This window comes from Rhinolophus sinicus, chromosome 5 (assembly GCF_057876585.1).
Source record: "Rhinolophus sinicus isolate RSI-liver-muscle chromosome 5, RSI-T2T, whole genome shotgun sequence".
Taxonomy (NCBI): Eukaryota; Metazoa; Chordata; class Mammalia; order Chiroptera; family Rhinolophidae; genus Rhinolophus; species Rhinolophus sinicus.
The window spans coordinates 43,657,228-43,677,679 of record NC_142505.1 but is presented as its reverse complement, the minus strand read 5'-3'; the positions used below and the strand labels follow the sequence as shown (position 1 = coordinate 43,677,679).

The window sequence follows — 20,452 nt, the reverse complement described above, 5'->3', positions numbered from 1 at the left end:
CTCTGCTGAACAGGAAAGGTCTGCATTGCCTGAGCAGGCAGGCTTTGCTTTCTTTGTTTATATTTAGGTTTCAAGTAGAACTTAATTACAAATAGTTCTTCTACAAGTTTGAATACCACTACTCCAGAACAATAGCATAATATCCTTTCTGCTGTAGTTGGCAACTTGTTATAAGACTCCCAAAATATTAACCCCCGTCTACTCAGTTATTTATTAGGCCATAACCCAGCTAACGGGGTAGTCGTCACAATGTCTGTTTATACTAGCAAAACATGGGAAATGTTTTCATTAATCAGAATAATATAATCATATGAATGTGTAGCCATTGATAGTGGAATGAAATACATAGTCATAGAAAAATGCTTTAACTTTTTGACATGGAAGAATGCTTAACATGCTTACGTTGCAAGATACAAAATTACATATATTAGTCCTCTCATATTTGCAGTTTCATTTTCCGAAGTTTCGATTATCCACAGTCAACCACAGTCTGAAAATATTAAATGGAGAATTCCGGAAATAAACAATTCATAAGTTTTCCATTGCATGCCGTTCTGAGCAGTGTGATGAAATCTCTCACTTTCCCTCTCTGTCCTGCCCAGGACATGAATCATGCTTTTGTCCAGCACATCCACGCTGTTTATGCTCCCCGCCCATTAGTCACTTAGGAGCCTTCTCTTGTATTATATCCACTGTCGCAGTGTCACAGTGCTTGTGTGCAAATAAACCTTATTGTACTTAATTATGCTCCAAAGCACAAGAGCAGTGATGCCGGCAATTCGGACATGCCTAAGAGAAATGTAAAGTGTATGTATGTATGTATGTATGTATGTATGTATGGGGAAAAAAATAGTATATATAGGGTTCAGTACTATGTGCGGTTTCAGGCATCTGCTGGAGGTCTTGGAACATATCCCTCACAGATAAGGGGGACAACTATAGTACGTGCCCATCTATGTCAGGGAAAAAGTGCTTACACAAAAGCGTGAGAAGGAAGTACGCTACAATGCTAAGATGATATGCTCTGTTAATTTTTTCCCTGTTCTTCCTAAAATGTTTATGTGCTACATCTGGTAGTTGTGTGTGTATTGAGGAGAGGGTAAGAGGATCAATAAAAATAAAAAAGCCAGGGGTGGAGGAGATGCCATTGCATACCAGATACGGGGACAGGAGAAGCACTGTTTCCTTGCTGTACTTAAGTTCCTGAATTTCTTTACATGCCTGTATTACTTCGTAACAAGGAAAAGAAACAAAGTTACCATTATCCAAACCAAGTCATGAAATGCCCTTCACTGCGTGTCAGGGGTCTCAGTTGCGCCCTCTTTGAAGCCCCGACAGGAACTGTGATGGTATCAGTTCTGGCTCTGGCAAGCTAACGTGGGCTTAGACTAGCCCTAAAAGAGAGAAGTATTCTGGGAGCACGTCCTTCAGGGCTCCAGAATAGACAGGGCCGAAAACTCCCCAGCACAAGTCAAATTTGTTTCCTCCTTGAGTGGGTGGCTGTCCTCACCCCACTTTTCATCTCATTCTTCTTGCCTCTCAGTGGGTTCAGAAGCCTATTCAAGTAATGAATGTTAGGAATTGCCCTGGGTACCGAGTCTATTTTAATTCTATCCATTTCTCACAAAAAAAACTGCTTCTGCATCATAGGCTGGTCAGAGCTTAGCCTAGAGCCTGCGGTGTTGATTTGAACAGCTTGAGTTTGGGAAAACAGCACTTCACAGGATCTCTGACAGATAATTGGTATCTCTTCCAAACCTGGGCTCATAAGCTCACGGCCTCTATCTGGTATTTATATTTCTTCTTTCTTCCAGTGAGGCCCCCAAGAATAGGCTGAAGTGTTACAGCTGAGGATTGCTTCCTGATTTATGAGTCAACTGTAAGGTTTGGGGGATTAGAGTTCAGAAGTGTGTGTGGGATGAGAGCCAAGTCTATAAAACATGGGCCGTGTCTCCAGCCCTTCCTTTCCAAAGGAACCTTTTCTTTCTTCCCTGGGGTGATCTCAGACAGGAACTTGGCTCACGAGAAGCTGGAGAGTTCCATGTGAATTTTGGCCTGTGTCCACTTCCACAGAATTTGGACAACTGTTTCGCCTTTGGGGATCTCACCAGACTTGGACCTGTGGCCAAAGTCATGTGCCCTCCTAAGTTTGTGTTGGTCCTGCTTGAGGAACTGAGAGTAACTGCAAGAAGCTGCTCTCGAAGTGCTTTCGCCCACCCTCGTGGCTCGAAGCCACACAGCCCCTGGGTGCTCACTGGGTTACGGCGTGAGGGCAAGCCGCGTCCTCTCCGAGCCAAGCAGCTGACTGTAAGCTGCAGGACTGGCCGTGGGCTCGTGTTGCTGCGGCAGCATGATGATAGAATATGCTGCCATTCCAATGCCACTTGTACCAGCGCCGTGCTAGCTGTTTTATATGTGTTCATTTCATCCTTAAACAACCCCTTCACAAATGAGAAAATCGAGGCTTAGAGAAGTCAAACAACTAGTTCACAGTCGCAGAGCTAAGTGAAAAGCTGAGATTTGAAGCTGGGAATATTGCCTAAACCCTTTTCTCTCCACTGCTCCCTCTATATTTCTGAGGGTTTATCCTAGTGGAGTTTCTTAGAATTTTTCCAGCAAATGACACGGAAAAGTATCTCTTGGCCAGGTTTGTTGGAGATGGACATGTCTCTTGAGCACCTGTCACATTTCAGTCACTGTCTGTGGTTCTTTCCAGCATGTTACAATGTTTAGTCCTCACTGAAGTCCTGGGAGGTTGGTTAGAAAGGAGGAGAGTGAACTTCTGTAACGACGATGTTTCCCCGAAAATAAAACCTAACTGGAAAATGAGCCCTTGCAGATTTTCCAGGATGACACCCTCTGAACATAAGCCCTGATATGTCTTTTGGAGCACAACTTAAAAATAAGACCCGGTCTTATTTTTGGGGAAACATGGTACATAAGTTGCTGAGGTAGTGCTGACAGGACTCAAATTGTAACTCATGCTTTTTGTTTGCTGGTTGTTGACACTTTGCAGACATGTAGAACCTGAAATGAGGGAGAAGTGACCAATAACCAGTGAGCACAGATGGAGAGAGAGGTAGAGAGGTGTGCGGGCAGGCAGTACCTCATCTAGGCATGGAACTAGAAACCGAGGCGTGTTGGAGGCTTGTTCCCTGTCTCCCCTACCTGTGTTGGCTGTGGCCTCATCTGGGGCCCACCAGTGTAGAGAAGTGTGTGAGCTGGTCCTACAACAAGCACTCGGGCATCTCAGGAGCCTGGACTAGAAATGATGGTGTCATAACTCTGCCCTTCTTTTCCAGGCTGTGAATTTTTCAAGGAATATAAGGACCGGGATTACATGGCTGAAGGGCTCATTTTTAACTGGAAGCAGGTATGAACGATAAACATTCATCAACTTGGGGCTTTTGTCGCTTTGTAAAGGGAGACCACAGAACAGCTAGCAATCTCTTTGGAGAAAACAATTACCATTTTTCTTTCTCTTTTCTTCCCTAAATGAGTCTCATTATTTTCTCTCCCTCTCGTATTACATACATCTTTACATTCTCATCGTATATATTTTCCTTTCCCCCTTTAATTTCTCCCTTTTAAAGAGTTGTCAAGGACCAGATAGGACAAGCCCTTCTTTGCTCCCCCATCTGTGGCACAAGTGGGACCAGCGTTCTGTTCCTTGCCCAGTCTGTGGGAGCGGGCCACGGGAGCCTGCGGGAGGCTGCATACAGGTTGACCACATCTGTCTCTGCAGCAAACACTGAAAAGCTCCACATGGCAGCAGTGTCTTGCCCCTTTGATTTTTAAGCTGTCACTCCCAGGGTAGCACAGGCATCTGGACCCGGGAAGGCAAGCATTGTGGAGGGACGTCCTGCCCGCCTGTGATAGCCACAGCTTCAGGGCCGCAGCCTGCCCTGTCATCATGACTTCTCTTGGTGGCCAGCCCGCATCTCATGGGTGTCTTTTCTTCCCCAGGACTACGTCGATGCCCCACTGAGCATCCCTGACTTCCTGACTTGCTCTCTAAACATTGACTGGAGCCAATATCAGGTGAGGGGCCTGACATGAGCAGGGCAGGATAAGGGAAGGGGCCAAGGGGACCCCTAATACCTGTCGCATGTCCCACATGCAGATGCCTCAAGGCCTGGCTCGTGCCCTCTGACCTCTCACCTATCACAGCCTAGGAAGGGAGGAACTGCTTATCTGTTTAACACTCTCCTGATTTGCTCTTGGCCCAGAAAATCCAAGCTTTCTGAACGTGACTCACTCAAAGACTTGCGTCCACCAGGGGGTTCTGTTTCCTGAGGACCTCATGGTGTCTGCTTTCCAGCTCTGGGCTTTAGTGACTTTTTTCATTTTTCCTTTTAAATGTGTGTTCTGCCAGAGGAAGTGCACAGCTGCCTGACCTCATTTGATTATAGAAACTTCAAAATTATTTCCACTGTGCTCCTTTCCTCTGTCCTCTTCTGCCATGTAAGGGGCCCCAGGCTTACGATGGATCTGTCTCTTTACCAGTTTGGCCCACTGCACAAGCCCAGAGGCCGTCAACAGTCTCCTTGCCACTTGGTTCAGCCAGGACAAGTAGCCTTGCTCTCCCACCGTCTTCCCCATGTTCTGTTCCCTCTGCCTGACTGGCACACTGCCTTCGGGATTTGGCTTGGGTGTCCGCTCCAGGAGGATGTCTCTGATGTCTCCTCCCGCTCCCCCTCCATCCCTGGAGGGTCAGACACCTGCATTTACATTACCATTGACTCCTGGGCACATCTATCATGGAATTTCCCACTGAGCTGTAGTTACTGATTCAGAGATCTGCTCCATCTCCAGTAGACTGAGTTCCAGGAGAACAGGAAGCACAGCTTGTGCATCCCCAGCACAGAAATGCACAGAGCCTAGAGCCAGAAAGGCCAAGCCAGTGAATACCCAGAACACATTCTGTCTCCTTTCTCTTTCTCTACCTGAGTCTAGACAATTCCCACCCAGCCTTGAGGTCTCCCTATTAGGCAGCCGTGTACTACCATATCACTTGGGACTTTGTTGTCCTGGTAGCAAATGGTCTGTAAAGGCAGAGGCTGTGCTTATATTATATTGTATATCCAACCCCTAAGCACAAAGCACATGCTCCATAACTATTTGAAGGAATGTGTTAGAGTAGTGTCAGGCGTTCTCTACAAGGGTGTTTCTATAAGAGAGGGAATGTTAGGAAGGAGAGCAGGCCAGTTGTTTGTTGTGCCCCAGACGCCTGGAGAAGAAACAAGTTGGGTTGGCACGCCCTGTTCTCTGGTCTCAAGTCCCAGGCTGTCTGTACCTGGACAGATTGAGTGTCCAAAGGAATCTAGAGGCTTCCTTCTGATTTTGTTGTATGCAGAGGTCTCAAGTAAGCCCCCCTTATTCTTCTTCCTGGCACGTTTTTCTCCTCGTGTAGATACAAACTGGTACAACTGTAGGGGTTCAGTGTGTGGACACTGTCAAGTATGCTTGTCTCCTGGGATGGAGTCCGGTTGAGTGAGGAGTTCTCCTTAATAGATCGAGGCCCTGGATCCAGGCCCTCACTTGCATGGCCCTTCTTACAGGCCGCTGTGGCTTTGAGCAAGTGACTTCACTTCTCTCTGAAAGTGGAGTTCTCAGCACCTACTTCAGTGTCGCAATGAGGTTCAGATAGGATCACTGTGCAGGTGTCCTCTTAACTGAAATGCCAGGCCGGTGTTAACGACAATAATTAAGAAGTCGGCTACTAGCTTGCTTGCTCAAGGGAGTGAACACTAGTAACGTCCCAGGCACAAAATGACATGTCCGCCTCTCCATTTCTACTGGTTGTTTTCACTGGGCCTCCTACGAGCCTCTTCCTCAGCCAGGTGTGGGTTCTGCCCTTTCAGCCCCTTCAGCATGGGCGCCAGGACTCCCTGTTACTCTGCATCTCCCAGGGTGATGTCATTCATTGTCCACTCCATTAGCCCAGCACCAGGTTGCTCAGGCCTGGGTCTCGGGGCCAAGCCTCTCTTTGGTGATCTCTATCACCTTTCACTAGTGTTCCTCTGTGTAGCCCCTGCAAGTTCAAGCTGTCTGAAATGGCACTGGCCCAAACCTATAGGACCCCCAGGCTCTCCACCATTTACCTAGTTGTTCAAACTCAAACCTAGGGTGCTTTTCTCCTGCCACCACCCTTGCCAGGTTCCATCAGTTCTCTCAATCTCTGACCCTGGTGAAACTCTCCAGTCCTTACCTCCATCTCATGCCACTAGCTTAGTCCAGGCCACTGTCATCTCAGTGAAGCTCGCGTTTGAGCGTGGAGCCACATTGAAGGGTACCTGGAACCTGAACATAATGCACTTGTCTAGGGCCTCACAGGTACCAGTACTCAATGATGAAGCAAGGTCTTCCCTTTCCTTAAACCCTGCCACTGGCTTTCCCACTTTACTCAGAATCTAGTCCAAGGACCCTCGCGTGGCCCACCCAGCTCCCCGTGGGCCAGCCTTGTTCTTATGACTGGCCGCCCTCTCCTCCAGCCACACTGGCCTCCTTTCAGCCCCTTAGGTAAGAGGGCTCTCTGCCAGAAACACCTGTCTCCTTTCCCTCCCCTCTTATGTACATGTCACTTCCAAGAAGCCTCCCCTGGAGGTCCCATGGATGAGGCTAGGCTCATCTCCCCACCTGCATGGTCCTCCGCATCCTAGAGGTCTCCTTTTAGCCAGCATACCTCTGCCCGTTCACTTGCCTTCTGCAGCCCCGTGAGGGCTGCGGTGGTGGTTCACTGTGTCCCAAGGCCAGGCCCTCAGTGGTGTTCCCAGCGAAGGAGCACCTGGGCGGTCCTGTTGCCTCCATGTGTGCTCTTGCTGCCCTCCATGCAACCAGATTGGGTTCCACAGAGGTCTGCTCCTTTCTGTGCCCCGAGACTGCTTCCATTGTCTGCTGCTCCTTAGGCTGGGCCCTGACCGTGAACAGGCCATGACGGAGCATTCTACAGGTGCCTCCTCCCTAAGCACCAAGCCTCGGAGATGCAGAGATGCCAAAACAGCCTCTGCCCTCACTGGGCTCAGTCTAGGAAAAGAGGCAACAATGTAATCACCACCTGCATAGTAGGGGTGACCTCAGAAGAAGACGAGAAGATGATGAGGATGGGCCTTTGCAGGATGCATAGGAGTTTGCCAGCCAGAAGGAGGAGGAGTCCAGTCGTCAAAACATAAGCAGAGGCGTAGTGCTCAAGTCTGGACCCAGAGACTTGCCTGGCAGCATGTCGGATGCAAGAGATTTTAGCATGTTTCCCAGGTCCTCCTCCCATTCTGCAATCCCCTCAAAGTTTTGTTTCTTACTCTGGTTGTGGAGGAAACGTCCCCTCAGTATAGCATGTGACTAAGCAGTGACTTTCTCAGTGTGTCGGGGCTGGGTTCGTACCACACTTAGCTTTGCTGTGTGGCCTTGGACCTCTACAGACCAGCGCTGTCCAGGCTGGTTCCTACGCCAGCACTGGGCGCAGTGTGAACTGCTGCCTCTCCCGATTGTCACCGTCCCCGTGGTTGGAGCTCCGCAGGCTTTAGTGCTTGTTCGGGGCTTGCCCTCTGCCGGGCGCTGCAGTCTTGCTCCAGCCCACCTGACTGCCTGGCCCTGGTGCTGCATAGCTCCTGCCTCCTCTCACCCTGCAAGTATTACAGCTCTGAGGAAATCTGGTGGCAATGGTGTGTGTGACACGTTTGAGCCAGATGAGTGGAGAGACCCCTGTGCTACGATGGGTAATAACTCTATTAGTGCAGCACTGCAGTGCCGTCTCCGGAGCTGCCAGAACTGGGTCAGAGCCCTCCAGGGGCCGTGGGAGGGTCAGGTAGATGAGCCTGTTTTCAATTCCCGGGAAAACCATTCCAATTACAGGTGCTGTGCTCCCCCTCCCCCCGGGAAGTGCTCTCTCTCTGGCACTTGGAGCCCTCTGCTGAGCCCTAGACCACTGGTGAGCGGTTGTGTGGAGAGGCTGCTCCCCACTGAGGGGAAGGGGCGGCAGAACTGGGTCAAGCCCCTCCATGGAATCTCAGATTCCGAGTGGACTGTTTCTAAAAGCGTCTGGTCTGGACCTCTTCCTTGGGCTAGAACAGGGTTCCAGTCTCTTTACGTCTTTTGCCGACTTTTCATCTCCCACCTCATGGGCTTCCTGTTTTAAAAGATTCTGTCTGCCAAACAGACTGCATATATTATTCATCAAACGACAGTGTGCTGTGAATAGCAGTAAAAAGCGAATGAAACATGGTTGATGAGAAGGTCGATATTTTCCTTGGTTTCTGACATGTGATAGCAGATAAAGGAATGGCTCCTTCTGTTTGGCGACAGTGGCCACGGGCTCAGGGCTCCTGTTAACTCCATGGAGAGCCATGTGGAGAGCCCAGGGCTTAGAGGAGGCAAACAGATGGCTGCTGCTGGTGGGCATGGGGCTGGGGGTTGCCCAGGTTTCTGCATGGCTTCCCTTTCTTCACCATCATGATGGGTAAGCGCACTGAGTCGGGGAGACCCATGGGGTGAGGGTTAGGGAGAGGTGAATGGAGCTCTCAGAGTGGGGAGTGAAGTCTTGTATTCTGGGGATTTGGGACCTATGACACGTGACCAAGAGCCTTGGGTATTTTTTGCCTCAGAATAGCCCTTAGCATTTTATTTTTTTTAAATACTTCAAATTCCCAGTCCCCTTTTATCCTTCCTCCCCAACAGAGTTGGGACCTGGTACAACAAACACAAAACTACCTGAAACTGCTGCTTTCCATAATTAACAGCGACGGTGAGTCTGCCTCTGCCTGAGCCCTCAAACCATTGGATCTCTTGGGTGCTCCCAGGTCATGACACGGCCAAATGTGTGTGTGTGTTGGGGCCACACGTGTACCTTTTGCTCTATGGTAGAAGGATTTGGGGATTTCCTTGTCCATGGGCAGCTTTAGTCCATGTCCTCAAAATCCTAGAAAACAAAATTATGAACTCATTACTGTCTGAACCACACAGGATGTTTCTGCACTGGGTCAGCTGGCCTTTAAGCATCGGCATTGGGGGGGACAGAATGGCCTTTTTTTTATTGGGGAATATTGGGAAACTGTGTTTCTCCAGGGCCCATCAGCTCCAAGTTGTCCTTCAATCTTAGTTGGGGAGGGCGCAGCTCAGCTCCAAGTCCAGTCGCCATTTTCAATCTTAGTTGCAGGGAGCGCAGCCCACCATCCCATGCAGGAATTGAACTGGCAACCTTGTTGAGATCTCGTGCTCTAACCATCTGAGCCATCTGGCCGCTCCTCTGGAAGCTCAATGGCAGCTCATTGCCTACAATCTAGTTGCGAATGGTGCAGCTCCGTGGCCTATGTGGGAACCGGCAACCCTATTGTTCAGAGCTCGCACTCTAACCAACTGAGCCATCTGGCCACCCACAGATTGGCTTCTTTTAATTCAGAAAGATGACAGAAAAATCAGTCCTGGCTTCTTACAGGATACACAGAAAATCCCATACAGGGCCAGCCAGCCTGCCCCAGTTGGCTGTTTTGATTGGATGGGCCTGTAATGCTTCGTGTCTCTGGGGCGGCCGGACTCTAACTCCTCAGTATCAATCAGGACTTCTGTGAGATCGACTTGCTTGAACACGAAGAAATATATTAGCTTATGTAAACAAGCAGACCCAGGAGCAGAGCCAGGTGCCTCCCAGGTACTGCAGAGATTAGCTTCATGGCTGGCAACTTTTGCAGACTTGTTTCCTGCCATCTTAACTCCCACAGAAGAGAGAGACTGCCTGTCGCAGAGCTCATGCTCATGGGCCAGTTTGGGTCAGGTGCCCATCCTTGAACCAGTCACTGTGGCCAGGTTTGTAAAAAGGCACGTGTGTGCACCTGGAGCTAGGCAGTGGTTCTCTGTCGGGGGCAGTACTGCCCCTCAAGGGGTCTTTTGGAGACTTGGCTGTTGCAGGAACTAGGGAAGGGCTACTAGTATTTGGTGGGTGCTAGCCAAGGGTCCTAAATGTCCTTGGGACAGCCTTGTACAGTGAATTATCTTCCCCTAAAATGCCTATAGTGTCCCCCTGAGAGATGCTGGGCAGGAACATGCACGTCAGCCCCACCTCAATAACCTGGGCAGAGTCAACTAGCCAAGAGTTACTGCTTCCCTAAAAGTCACCAAAAACTGTAGTCAGAAGGAAGAAGAGATACTGTAAACAGACAAGTGTCCACCGTCTACCCCTTTCTGGGACTAGGTTGGAGAAGAATCGTGGGGGGGCCCTGCAGGAAGACGGAGACTAGGGGTGGCCTGGCTCTCACCCCAGGCCAGACAGGTGGCATGTCTCCTTTTCATCAGCTCATGTTTGCTTCTCTTTTGGGCCTCCTGTTCTGTTTCCTGAGTAGATGACAGCGGGCTGCTGGTACACTGTATCTCAGGCTGGGATCGGACTCCTCTCTTCATCTCTCTTCTGCGCCTTTCCTTGTGGGCTGTGAGTACGGATGGGCTGGGTCGTGGGGTCAGGGAGCATTCGGAGGCCCCTCCCAACATCTACCCTTTGGGGGCATTAGGACAGTTTGGCTCCAGACAGTAGACAAGATTTGGAATGAGGGACCCCACATTGGAGCAGGTTTTTGTGTGTAACCCTGTTCATGGGGGCTGTTGGGCAGCCTGGTTGTCCCTGGGTCTATGGTTGTGGTCAGTTCCTGAACAAGGAGGGGGCTTTGTCATGGGGAGGCCGCTTTCTGATCTGATCTCGGCACCTCTCTGGTCTCTTCCAGGATGGGCTCATCCACACGTCCCTGAAGCCTGCTGAGATCCTCTACCTAACTGTGGCCTATGACTGGTTCCTCTTTGGGTGAGTCAGGCTGGGGCCTGGGGTGGTGCCTTGAGAGCTGCGTTCCTGTGTGTACGTAAGGATAGCGGCTTCTGTGATGGGGTCGGAGGTGAGGACAGTGCCACCCCCTTGGGAAGGACTGAAGGGTGCTGGTCAGGCCCCACCCGAGGCTCTGGTGTCAAAGCCATGGTCCCTGTGACTTGGGTCCCCCTTTGCCCTTGTCTCAGCACTGCTCGCTTTGACCTCCTTGCCCTTTTGTTGCAGGCACATGTTGGTAGATCGGCTCAGCAAAGGAGAGGAGGTGGGTACTGCTCACGGTCTGCAAGCGCATGCCAGGGCTCCAAGAGCTTGGGCTCTTTTACCCACAGGAGGGACAGTGTGATGATGGTCTGTTTGGTGTCCACTCTTCAGGGCCGGTTCCTTTCCTGGTGTCGGCTGGGATTAGGCTGCGTGGTGGGAAAAGCACCAGCACAATAGCCCTGGTTCTGGGTCTTGATTCCTCTCTTGCGTGGTGGGGATAACACTTGCCCTCATGGCTGCCTCTGACCTTCGTGTGTCAGTCTTTTCCCCCTTCTTTTTGCTGCCATCCTTCTTATAGGTGACCTTGTTTTCTGCACTCAGCTCTGGAACCAATTTACAAGTCCCTTCTTTTTTGTTCGCCCCCTTCTTTGCCTCCCCCCACCACTCCGTTCAAGCCGTTGTTTCTCAGTCTAGTTGTGTAGGACACAGCTCCCTGGCCCGTGCTGGTGTTATGAGCCTTGCACTCCCCCTGGCTGAGGCAGTCGGTCGCAGGTCGTCTGTCGGCCTCTCACAGCAGCTCATGGCAGCTCTCGCCAGCTGCCGGCCACTCACACTGGACACCGGCTGCTTATGGCGGCACACGGTAGCCCGCAGCAGCGCACAGTAGCCCACGGCAGCCCATGCCAACCTCCGGCTGCTCACAGCAGCCCAGCTCCAGGGAGAGCCGTTGTTTACAGTTTTAGCTGTAGAGGGCGCAGCTGACTGGCCCATGTGGGAATCAAACCGGCAACCTTGGCATTAGGAACACATTGTCAACCACCTGAGCCATGGGGCCAGCCCCACAAGTCGTTTTCCCTGACCTTCATCCTTACAGCTAAAACCTAGGTGCTCTTCCCTGTCCTCTCTGCTCTCATCACACCCACGCACCACCACCTTTTAAGCCAGGGCCATCTGTGCAAGCAGGGTTCTGCTCTGCTCCTCATCACCAGCCCCAGACCAGGTATGGCCAGCCAGGCTACAGGGTCCCCTTCCTGTAAGGGGGCTGTCCCTTCTTGCTGCTCCTCTGCCCTCTCCACACGCCGTCCTTTTGGCTGCTTTTCGCAATCTTTGCCTCTTGTGTGTGCTTGTTTTCCCTGCACACAGGCCTGGATTTAGACCTGAGTTTGAATCTGAGTTGTCCTGCTTATTACCTGGATGACCTTGGGTTATGTGATTAACCTTGAGTCTCCTGCTGTCGCTCATGCTGCCTCAGAAAGAGAATGAGTCCATATGCCCAGCATGGTGTTAGCTCTTTTTCTTTTGCCCCGTCCCCGCCTTATTTTCTTGAAGCACTTTCTCAGCCTCCTGAGGCTGCTGTCTTTTCCAGGCATCTTATCTTGTTCCTCCTCCTTTTGTTCCTCCCTCATAGCTGCTCCTCACCCCTTCCAAATCTCTTCTTCTGAGCACTTATCGCATCTGCCGAGGCTGCAGAGCTCATAAGCCTATTCCTCAGAGGCATCCATGAACTCTGTTAGACACAGTGACTTTGGCATTGAAATTGGCACACAAAGCCCCTTTGCAGCCTCTAATTTTGAAACTCACTGGCACTCTAGGACATTCTGCCCTCTATGCCATTTCCCCCACCCCCGGAGCAGGCTAGATTCTGCCTTCAGAGACTCTGGGCAGAGGATCAGGCTGAGCCCAGTGGCGTCTGGATTCAAACCCTGGCCATCTCTTGGCATGCACAGGAGGCTCTCCTCAGCTGGGAGGGTTGGGCTCCAAGGTGTGGCTTTTCTCTTACCCCCCCCCCCCCCCCGGGCACTCAAGATATTGATGCCTTAAAAAATAAGGTCTACTAAACAGCACTCTGTTTCCTTCCCTTGTCTCTGAGGTTCACAGAGCACATTAGCATGTTAAAGACTAAAAAGTCTTTGATGAAAACACCTATTTAATTTTATGTAACACAGCTTTTTCATACTGACCTGACCTGGGCACCCTCACAACTTCTTTTCTGAGGATATCATGCAGGGCTCTGGGATAGCACGAGGAGTTCACAGATGACACCTTTCAGAATCACTGGGGAGTCTGAAAACTGTAGCGACCAGGCCTTGTGTGCACGTCATGGAGGTTGATTTGACTTGGGTGATGGCTGGAAGGGAGAAGAGTTTGCTTCTGGCGGTGGGGCTGTGGCTGAGACTCAGACCTGCCCCTCACAGCTCCTGAGCAGTGCAGGCGCTGGGCCAGACACTGGTTGCTTCTCACCCCTGCTTCTCCTTAACCACTATTTCTGGGCATCTCCTCTACAAAATCTAATCCCTTTCCCTTCCATCGTGTTCCTTAATTTGTGTCCATTTAATCTCCTTGTCCCCAAATCTCTGTCCCAGCTGTCCTTCCCTGTCAGCCTCTCCCTGGGAACCCCTAGGAGACAATGAAGGGAGAAGCTGCTTTTGTCTTCATCCTTTTCAATAGCTTGAGAACATGTGTGTTGAATTTGAAGAGTTTGAAAAATCCCTGGCTTACCTTCTTGCATTCCCATGAAGGAAACACAGTCCCTTCCTTCCTTGGCCAGCCCAAGTGCATCTGCCTGGCCTGCTAAGCTCTCTCTACCCCCCATAGCATGACAGACCAGAATATCCAGCAGGGGGTTGACCAGGGCAGCTGGCTGCCCTCTCCTGGGCAATCTGCCACCTAGATTCTTCTCTGTGGAGAAGGCTGTCTTCTCATGTGTGCTGGTTTTTGGTTTTTCAGATTTTCTTCTTCTGCTTCAATTTTTTGAAGCATATCATCTCCGAGGAGTTCTCGGCTCTGAAGACACAGAGGTAAGGCGAGGCCTGTCTGTCACACTGGGGCCAAAGCACTGTGTGAAGGGCCACTCTGGGGCAGGCAGGGTCTCATTCGCCACATTATCCCTGCCCTGCATACATGACAGGCTGGCCTTCTTTCCCTTCCTTCCCTCTGAAGCCAGGGTGGGGGTCCCTGGTGAAGGCCACAGGTGAAGAAGAGGCTCTTCCACACACGAGGCAGGGCTGGGTCAACCTGCAGTCATACTAAATAGCAGAAAGGCTTTGGGACAGATGAGTGGCCTCTGGTAACTAAGAGAATAGGGTGCTTGGCTGCAGGAAAAGCCAATCCAAGGCTAGGAGGACTTCCAGCTCCCCAGGCCCTGGCCAAAGCAGCCGCTTCTCCTGCCTAAGCGGATTGCTGCCCTCCCAGGGCTACCGCAATGTGTGTCTGCGCCACTGTGCAGCCCGTCACCACCGAGCAGAGTCAGCAGTCTGCTTCTAGCCCGGGAAATGCAGGAGTCTTGCCTGGCAGTCGCCTTAGGGCCCCGTGAGAGTTGGTGTCTTTTCTGAGTTCCCTTGCCTTTCAAATCTGAGCTCCCAGTGTGTTAGGCCAGACTTGGACTCGAAGGAGCCAGGCTCCTAAGGGGAGGCGACTCTGCTGCCCCCAGAAGCGCATCTGGCGTTTGCAGCACTAGGGAGGACCTGTCTCCATGAGCTGCCAGTGAGTTGGAGCTTCTTTCCCATGGAGGCTGTGTTGTATGTGTGTGTGGTGGGGAGGTCAGAGGAGACCCCAGCCCAATCTGGAATTCACCATTCTGGATTCTGTTACAGGAGGAAGAGTTTGCCAGCCCGGGATGCAGGCTTCACCCTGGAAGATATCTGCATGCTGAGTGAGTCATGGGCCCCAGCAGGTTTCTCTTCCTCTGTACGTGGTTCTGTGTATAGACCACACTGGCATTGTTTGTTCTAGAAGCTTTACTCTCTGGTCCTATGGTATGGAAGAGGTGGGGGGGTGGGGGGACCAATAATGGGAGAAGATAATGGGCTGACTGATGGCACTGGCTTCTTTCAGGACGAAAAGACCGTGGCAGCACCACCAGCCTTGGCAGCGACTTCTCTCTGGTCATGGAGAGCTCCCCAGGAGCTGCTGGGAGCTTCACCTATGAGGCCGTGGAGCTGGTCCCTGCAGGAGCACAGACTCAAGCAGCTTGGTGAGGGGCCAGGCTGGAATTAAGTTTGCTCACAGCTGTGGCCCAGGGCCACCAGCTCCAGGGAGTCCCGGGAACAAAGAGGGGACCCTGACAGTCGGGCTGAAAGCACAGCTCCATTCCCTGCTGTCTCTCCTGGGCCTCGGAGCCCAGCCATCTGGTTGGTGAGGGACACTGCCAGGGGTGGCCCAGTAGCATAAAGGGCCGGGGCTCCCTGCGGGGGGAGGAAAGAAGCTGCAGGGCTGGGCTGACAGGGTGGAGTGAAGGGAAGCTGGTGTTAAAAGGACTCCCTGGGGGTGCTCCCTTGTATCCTTTGCCTGGGGGGTGGGGAACCAGTTTAGAACAAAGAAGAAAACGGAGGTGAGTACAAACTAATGATTGGGAATTGGGAACTTGTTTGAGGGCCAACTCCTTTGAGAATCTGATGCAATCTGAGAATTGGATGCCTTTCTTCCCTAGGCAAAGGGCTCTCAACTTTGTGTAACATTGGGAGGGAGGGGCAGTTACTGAACTGTTAGTTAAGGATCTGTTCTCTAGCATGTGCTCTGTGGCCAGTAGGCCAGTGTTCGGATGCCACAGTCCCTGTGTAAAGAGCCAGCTCTTGATGCCTGCTCTTGCTGCCAGGCCTAAGGGAGTACTGACGTATGCCCACTCCCATGTGGCATTTTCCCACTGGAAGTAAAGACTGGGCCCCAAGATTTGGTTAAAGTGGGCTGAGGGCTTGCCAGGGGCGGCCCCTTGGCCAACAGCCCTACTCTTTCCACCGCAGGAGGAAGAGCCACTCATCCTCTCCACAGAGTGTGCTCTGGAACCGGCCGCAGCCCTCGGAGGACCGCCTGCCTTCCCACCAGGGGCTGGTAGAAGCCAAGTCTTCCAGTTCCTCCTCCTCGAACCATTCTGACAACTTTTTCAGGATAGGTAGCAGTCCCTTGGAGGTCCCCAAGGCCAGGTGAGGAGCTCCAAAACCCTTAATGGTCGAGGGCGCTTGCCCTCCCTTCTTAAGGCTGGAGAGGGGGGTTCCAACACCTAAGGTGGTGCCTCAGGTGGTGTCTTAGGACAGGGTCCCGGCATGTGGCCTGATGGGCAGTGCACCCAGGAGGCCGGAGGGGGTGGGCAAGCTTGCAGGCCAGCCCACTGTTTGGAGGATAGGTTCCTGTTTGGATACAGAGCACGAGCTGTTTGTAGAATGGTTTGAGACCCCTCCTTCCCTGAGCCCTGGCAGATGGGGAATCCAGAAGGTGAAGTGCTTGTGATGTGGTGGGCAGAGGCGGGGCTGCCTTCACCTGTTGCCTTTGGCAGGTCTCTGCCCGCCACCCCACCTCCTTCCCTGTGGACACCCGTTCTCATTAAAGACATGGGTCTAGTCCCTTCTGGCTCCTCAGTCCATGTCTGAATTAGTGGCGCAGTGAGGAGAACACAGTAGGCTAGATTGCATGGCTGGAGCAAACCTCACGTGACTGCATACCTGGAACGGGAGCAGCTCAGCCACAGTGGACAGGTATCTCTGGAGTTGCTATAGGAACGATATTTCCTAGATGAGATTAAAGGTGAGCTCTGGGCAGGGGTTTAGGATTGACGTGTGATCTGGCCCTTGGGGAAAGCATTTCCTAGCTGTCCTCATGCCACTGTCTCCATGTCATACCTCCAAGGAAATAATTCTGTGAATTGCTTTGTTCTGTGAAGCCTTGAGAATGTCTGGCCCTTCAGGAGAAAACAAAGCAGTGTGGGACTTAAAAGGTCCTTAAATTCTAGGGAGAAATGGGCATTTAGCAGAAAGAGCCTGAGCAGTGGAGTCCACCCTAGATTCCAGCCTGGTTCTGCCGTGTACTGCTCCAGAAGTTTTGGGCCTTTCCTTGTAATAGGCTTGTACCAAGGAAGAAACTGAGTTCCAAAGCCACAAGTACATTAACAAGGAAAGACCCGAAATTCTGGAGCTCTCCTCTCACCATCATCCTCTGGTTTTTCCCTGTGGGCAAAAGCAGGCAATGGAGAAAGATGGGGAAGAGGCCTCTTCCCCACATGGGCACATGGGCAGAGCAGATCAGCAGTAGGAAATGAGAGGGAGCTCCGGACTGCACTGTCCAGATGGGTCTTAGGCCCTCACCTCTGAAGGTGAGCCCTTCAACTTGGAGCAACGTATCTGGCAATGCTGCAGCTGAGTCTGTTAAACGAGACCCCTCTGACCCCACGGGAGTTTTGGTGACTGAGCAGAAATGGTGCTGGGCAGACGAGCCCACGTACCTGTGCCTGTTCCCATCCTCAGTATATGCCCACTGCCAAGCCACCCGGTCTGCACGCCTGGCTTTTCTGGGGCTGCTCCAGGGCTGCTGCGGCACTGCATGACCCCTGCCGTTCTGGGCTGGAGCTCTTATCTCTGCCTCCTTTTCTGCCTGTGCCGAATTGCTGGACAACTGCAAGGGAAACCAGAAGATTCCTCTTGTCCTCGGGAGCCCCGTCCCAGTCTTAAGTGTCCAACTGCTAGGGGCTCCCCTGCCGAGGAAGCATTCCATCACCTCTCTTTCACTCCAGCTTTTTATTCCCTTCTTCCTGCCCAAAGAGCCTACTTTCCAATCCTGTGATAGTTTCCTTCGGTATCACCAGTGGTTCTCTGCCTGACTGGGCGGCTCTCCCTCTATGGCCAGTCCAGGATCGCCACCAAGGCCCCTCCCTCAGTGGCTGAGGACGGTGGGGATATCGTCTGGCTTCTCAGCCTTGTGTGCAAGGGCCTGGCTGAGGCTGGGACAGCTGCACAAAGCCGGACACAAAGCCTTGGAGCCGTGTGAGGTGGGCCGCTGAGAGGTGTTTGATGGCCCTGCGAGGCTATTCTGGGAATGAATACCAAGTTGGAGCTCAGCCAGGCTGGCCAGGCCACAAGGTTCTGGATTGGATGCCTGTTTGCCAAAGATTTTGAAAGACTAGATTATTCAGATTTGGAGCATTCTAATTATGTATTTCCATTAACATTAAAATTAATTTAGTCTCTTTTATCTTAAAGTGCCTGAGGGATCCTGTCATTAGCTTCCCTGCCTGTCTTAGGTGACAGTAGCCAATCAGCTTTTGAGTGCAGTAGGGGAACTGTGGAAAGAAACCCTGTAGAAAAGCTATCTGATGGCCAGAATTCCCACGTATTGGGAATTCTCTGGGTTTCCTGTGCTCCAAATTCCACAAGCATATTTCTTTTAAAGCAGAACTTTACTGTAAAAGGAATCGGTAAAGCTTTGTTCAAAGTGAAGAAGCAGGTGTCAGGTTGGAAGAAAGTTCTGTGGGGTACTGATTCTTATCCAGCCCCAACCCATGCCTCTCAACCGGGCAGACTGGTGGCTTTTTTGCATTAGTAGCTGCCACTACAGCAGCTTCTGACTGAGTTGCATTTCTGGACCATTGTTAAATCTCTAATCAGCTCCAAGGCTGGGGGCTGGGAAGAGGCAAGACAATGCTCCCGGCTCACAAGTCTTCCCACGTCCTGGTGAATGGCGTGGCCCAGCTCCTTGTGGTCTTGCTCGCTGCTCCAGTCAGGCATCTTGGGGAGGGGGGTGGCATTGCTAGCACAGCACTGTCCGTGCCTGAGGAGGGATGGTGCCATTGCTGAACCTAGCAGGAAACCACGCTGCCGGAGGGGCATGTGAACTTGGCTGAGGCACGCTCAGCAGCTTGGTTGAATAGCTAAGTGGCAGCATAGGATCTAACCTCTGCTGCCCAGCTAGCTGTCCTTCCCGCATCCTCCACCACCTACTAACTGCTCGTTACAAGCAGTAAGGTCCGTCCCAGGCTGTGCTTAATGAGGCAGAGAAACCAGATTGTTTTGTGCTGTCCAGCGGGTTCCTGTCCCACGTTTGATGCATTCTTGCCTGGGGCCACAGCTCCAGACCAGGCATGGGTGGTGAGAAGCCTAAAGGCACTGCCAGCTTGAGACCCTGAAGAGAAAACCTGCAGCCCCAGAAGACGTCTTCTTGGGCTGCTGCAGAAATGCAGAGGTCCCTGGTTGGGTGACACACACATCAGTCGATGATAAAGGCCAGGCTGGGAGGAAGTGATGTTCCTTGGGTCAGAGGTGGTAGGAAATCCTGTCCTAGCTAGTATCTTTGAAATCAGTTGCTCTATGAGTTCAGGCCTTTGTTGAACAGAAGGAATCTTTTCTAAGGCCCCGTGCCAGAAGGCGTTCACTTAAGCACAGGCTGTGGGATCATCCTCTGGAGACTTGGGGGTTGAGGAGGGGTGGGGGGGCGAGGTAAGTGTAGATTAGGTGACATCCGGGCCCCCTCAGAGTCTGGGATTCTAGGTCTTGACTCAGACATTCATTCCCTGCATGACTTCAGCCATGTCTCTTGATGGCTTTGGGTTTCTATTTTCTTGTCTGTAATCAGAGGTTTAGATAGGCAACTCCTAGGTCCTTCCTAGTTATGTACCTTCAAGCCTCCATCAGCCATCAGCGCAAGTGCTTTCAAAAAGATGCAAGTAAGAGAAACTCATCGCAAGTGGGTTTTAAAAGTAAAGGAAAACTGGTTCATACGGACAAGTCCAATGGAAAGTGCAGCCTTCAGGTGTAGCCTGATCAAGGCTTCAACTCCATTTCCCTGTGGTTCTTTCCCCTTGACTCCTTCCACATGCTATCTTTGTCTTCTGTCCAGTTTCCCTGATGGTGGCCAGTCACTCCTGGGACACCCTGCTTCCTTTCTCACATCCAGGGGTCACATGAAGACCTCTTTTCCAATCATAGATCAGAAGTTCTGTCCTTTATTCCATTTGGAATTTATGTGTCCATCACTGAACCAATCCTGAGGCCCCTACCCCTTATAAGGGAGAAAGGTCAGTATGTTACGGGGCTAGCTAGCCTGGGCTTGGTCAGACCTGAGTTTCATTCCCAGTTTTGCCAATTATTGCTGTGTGACTTGGAAAAAAAATCACTTCCCTCCTGAACTCAATTTTTTAAATCCCATCTGTAAAGTGGGAGTAATAATCTTAGCTTCCATAAGTTTGGGTTTAAATGAGATAATGGAGCAAAGTTCCTGGCACATAGTAAATACTCATCTTTCAATAAATGCTCAGTAAACTAGCTGTGGTTAAGAACCTGTCCTTATCAGTCATATATCTGAAGGCTTCTGGGCCATGTCAGGGGAGTGGGCAGGTGAAAAGCCGGACCAGATCTGTTTCTTTTTGACTCAGCTGTGTGGGTTGGGCCAGCCCTGCTTCTGTGGGTATTCATATACCTCCTCCCAAGAAGGAATATCTAAAAGACACCTGCCTGAGTTGGCCCACAGCGGTCGCCCAGCAGGAGGTGGGGGGAAGGTGGGAGTGGACGCTTTCTTGGTTCTGTGAAGAGGAGCCTGGGCCGTGTCCATCTAAGGGAATAAGACGTTGCCAAGTAGCCAGCCTGCTGGGGAGAGGTCTGAGCCTTCAGTGCTAGAGGGACATGAACAGTTCTGCAGTTGAAGCTAGCTTGGCCCCATATTCTGTCCAGTTCTGTAGGTAGACAGGATATT

At 51.5% G+C, this 20,452-nt stretch overlaps 1 protein-coding gene across 3 annotated transcripts in view; it reads left to right on the top strand.

Annotated features, from left to right (window-relative positions):
- The window catches only part of MTMR14 (myotubularin related protein 14), a 45,362-nt gene that overhangs the window by 18,859 nt on the left and 6,051 nt on the right, over positions 1–20,452 (top strand). For all 3 annotated transcript variants that reach the window (XM_019748289.3, XM_074313032.2, XM_019748290.3), the window contains 10 exons: positions 3,303–3,373; positions 3,967–4,041; positions 8,674–8,740; positions 10,332–10,417; positions 10,707–10,783; positions 11,027–11,063; positions 13,730–13,800; positions 14,596–14,654; positions 14,837–14,975; positions 15,742–15,921. In XM_019748289.3, coding sequence (XP_019603848.2) covers positions 3,303–3,373; positions 3,967–4,041; positions 8,674–8,740; positions 10,332–10,417; positions 10,707–10,783; positions 11,027–11,063; positions 13,730–13,800; positions 14,596–14,654; positions 14,837–14,975; positions 15,742–15,921 — 862 coding nt within the window. The remainder of the gene's footprint in view (positions 1–3,302; positions 3,374–3,966; positions 4,042–8,673; positions 8,741–10,331; positions 10,418–10,706; positions 10,784–11,026; positions 11,064–13,729; positions 13,801–14,595; positions 14,655–14,836; positions 14,976–15,741; positions 15,922–20,452) is intronic.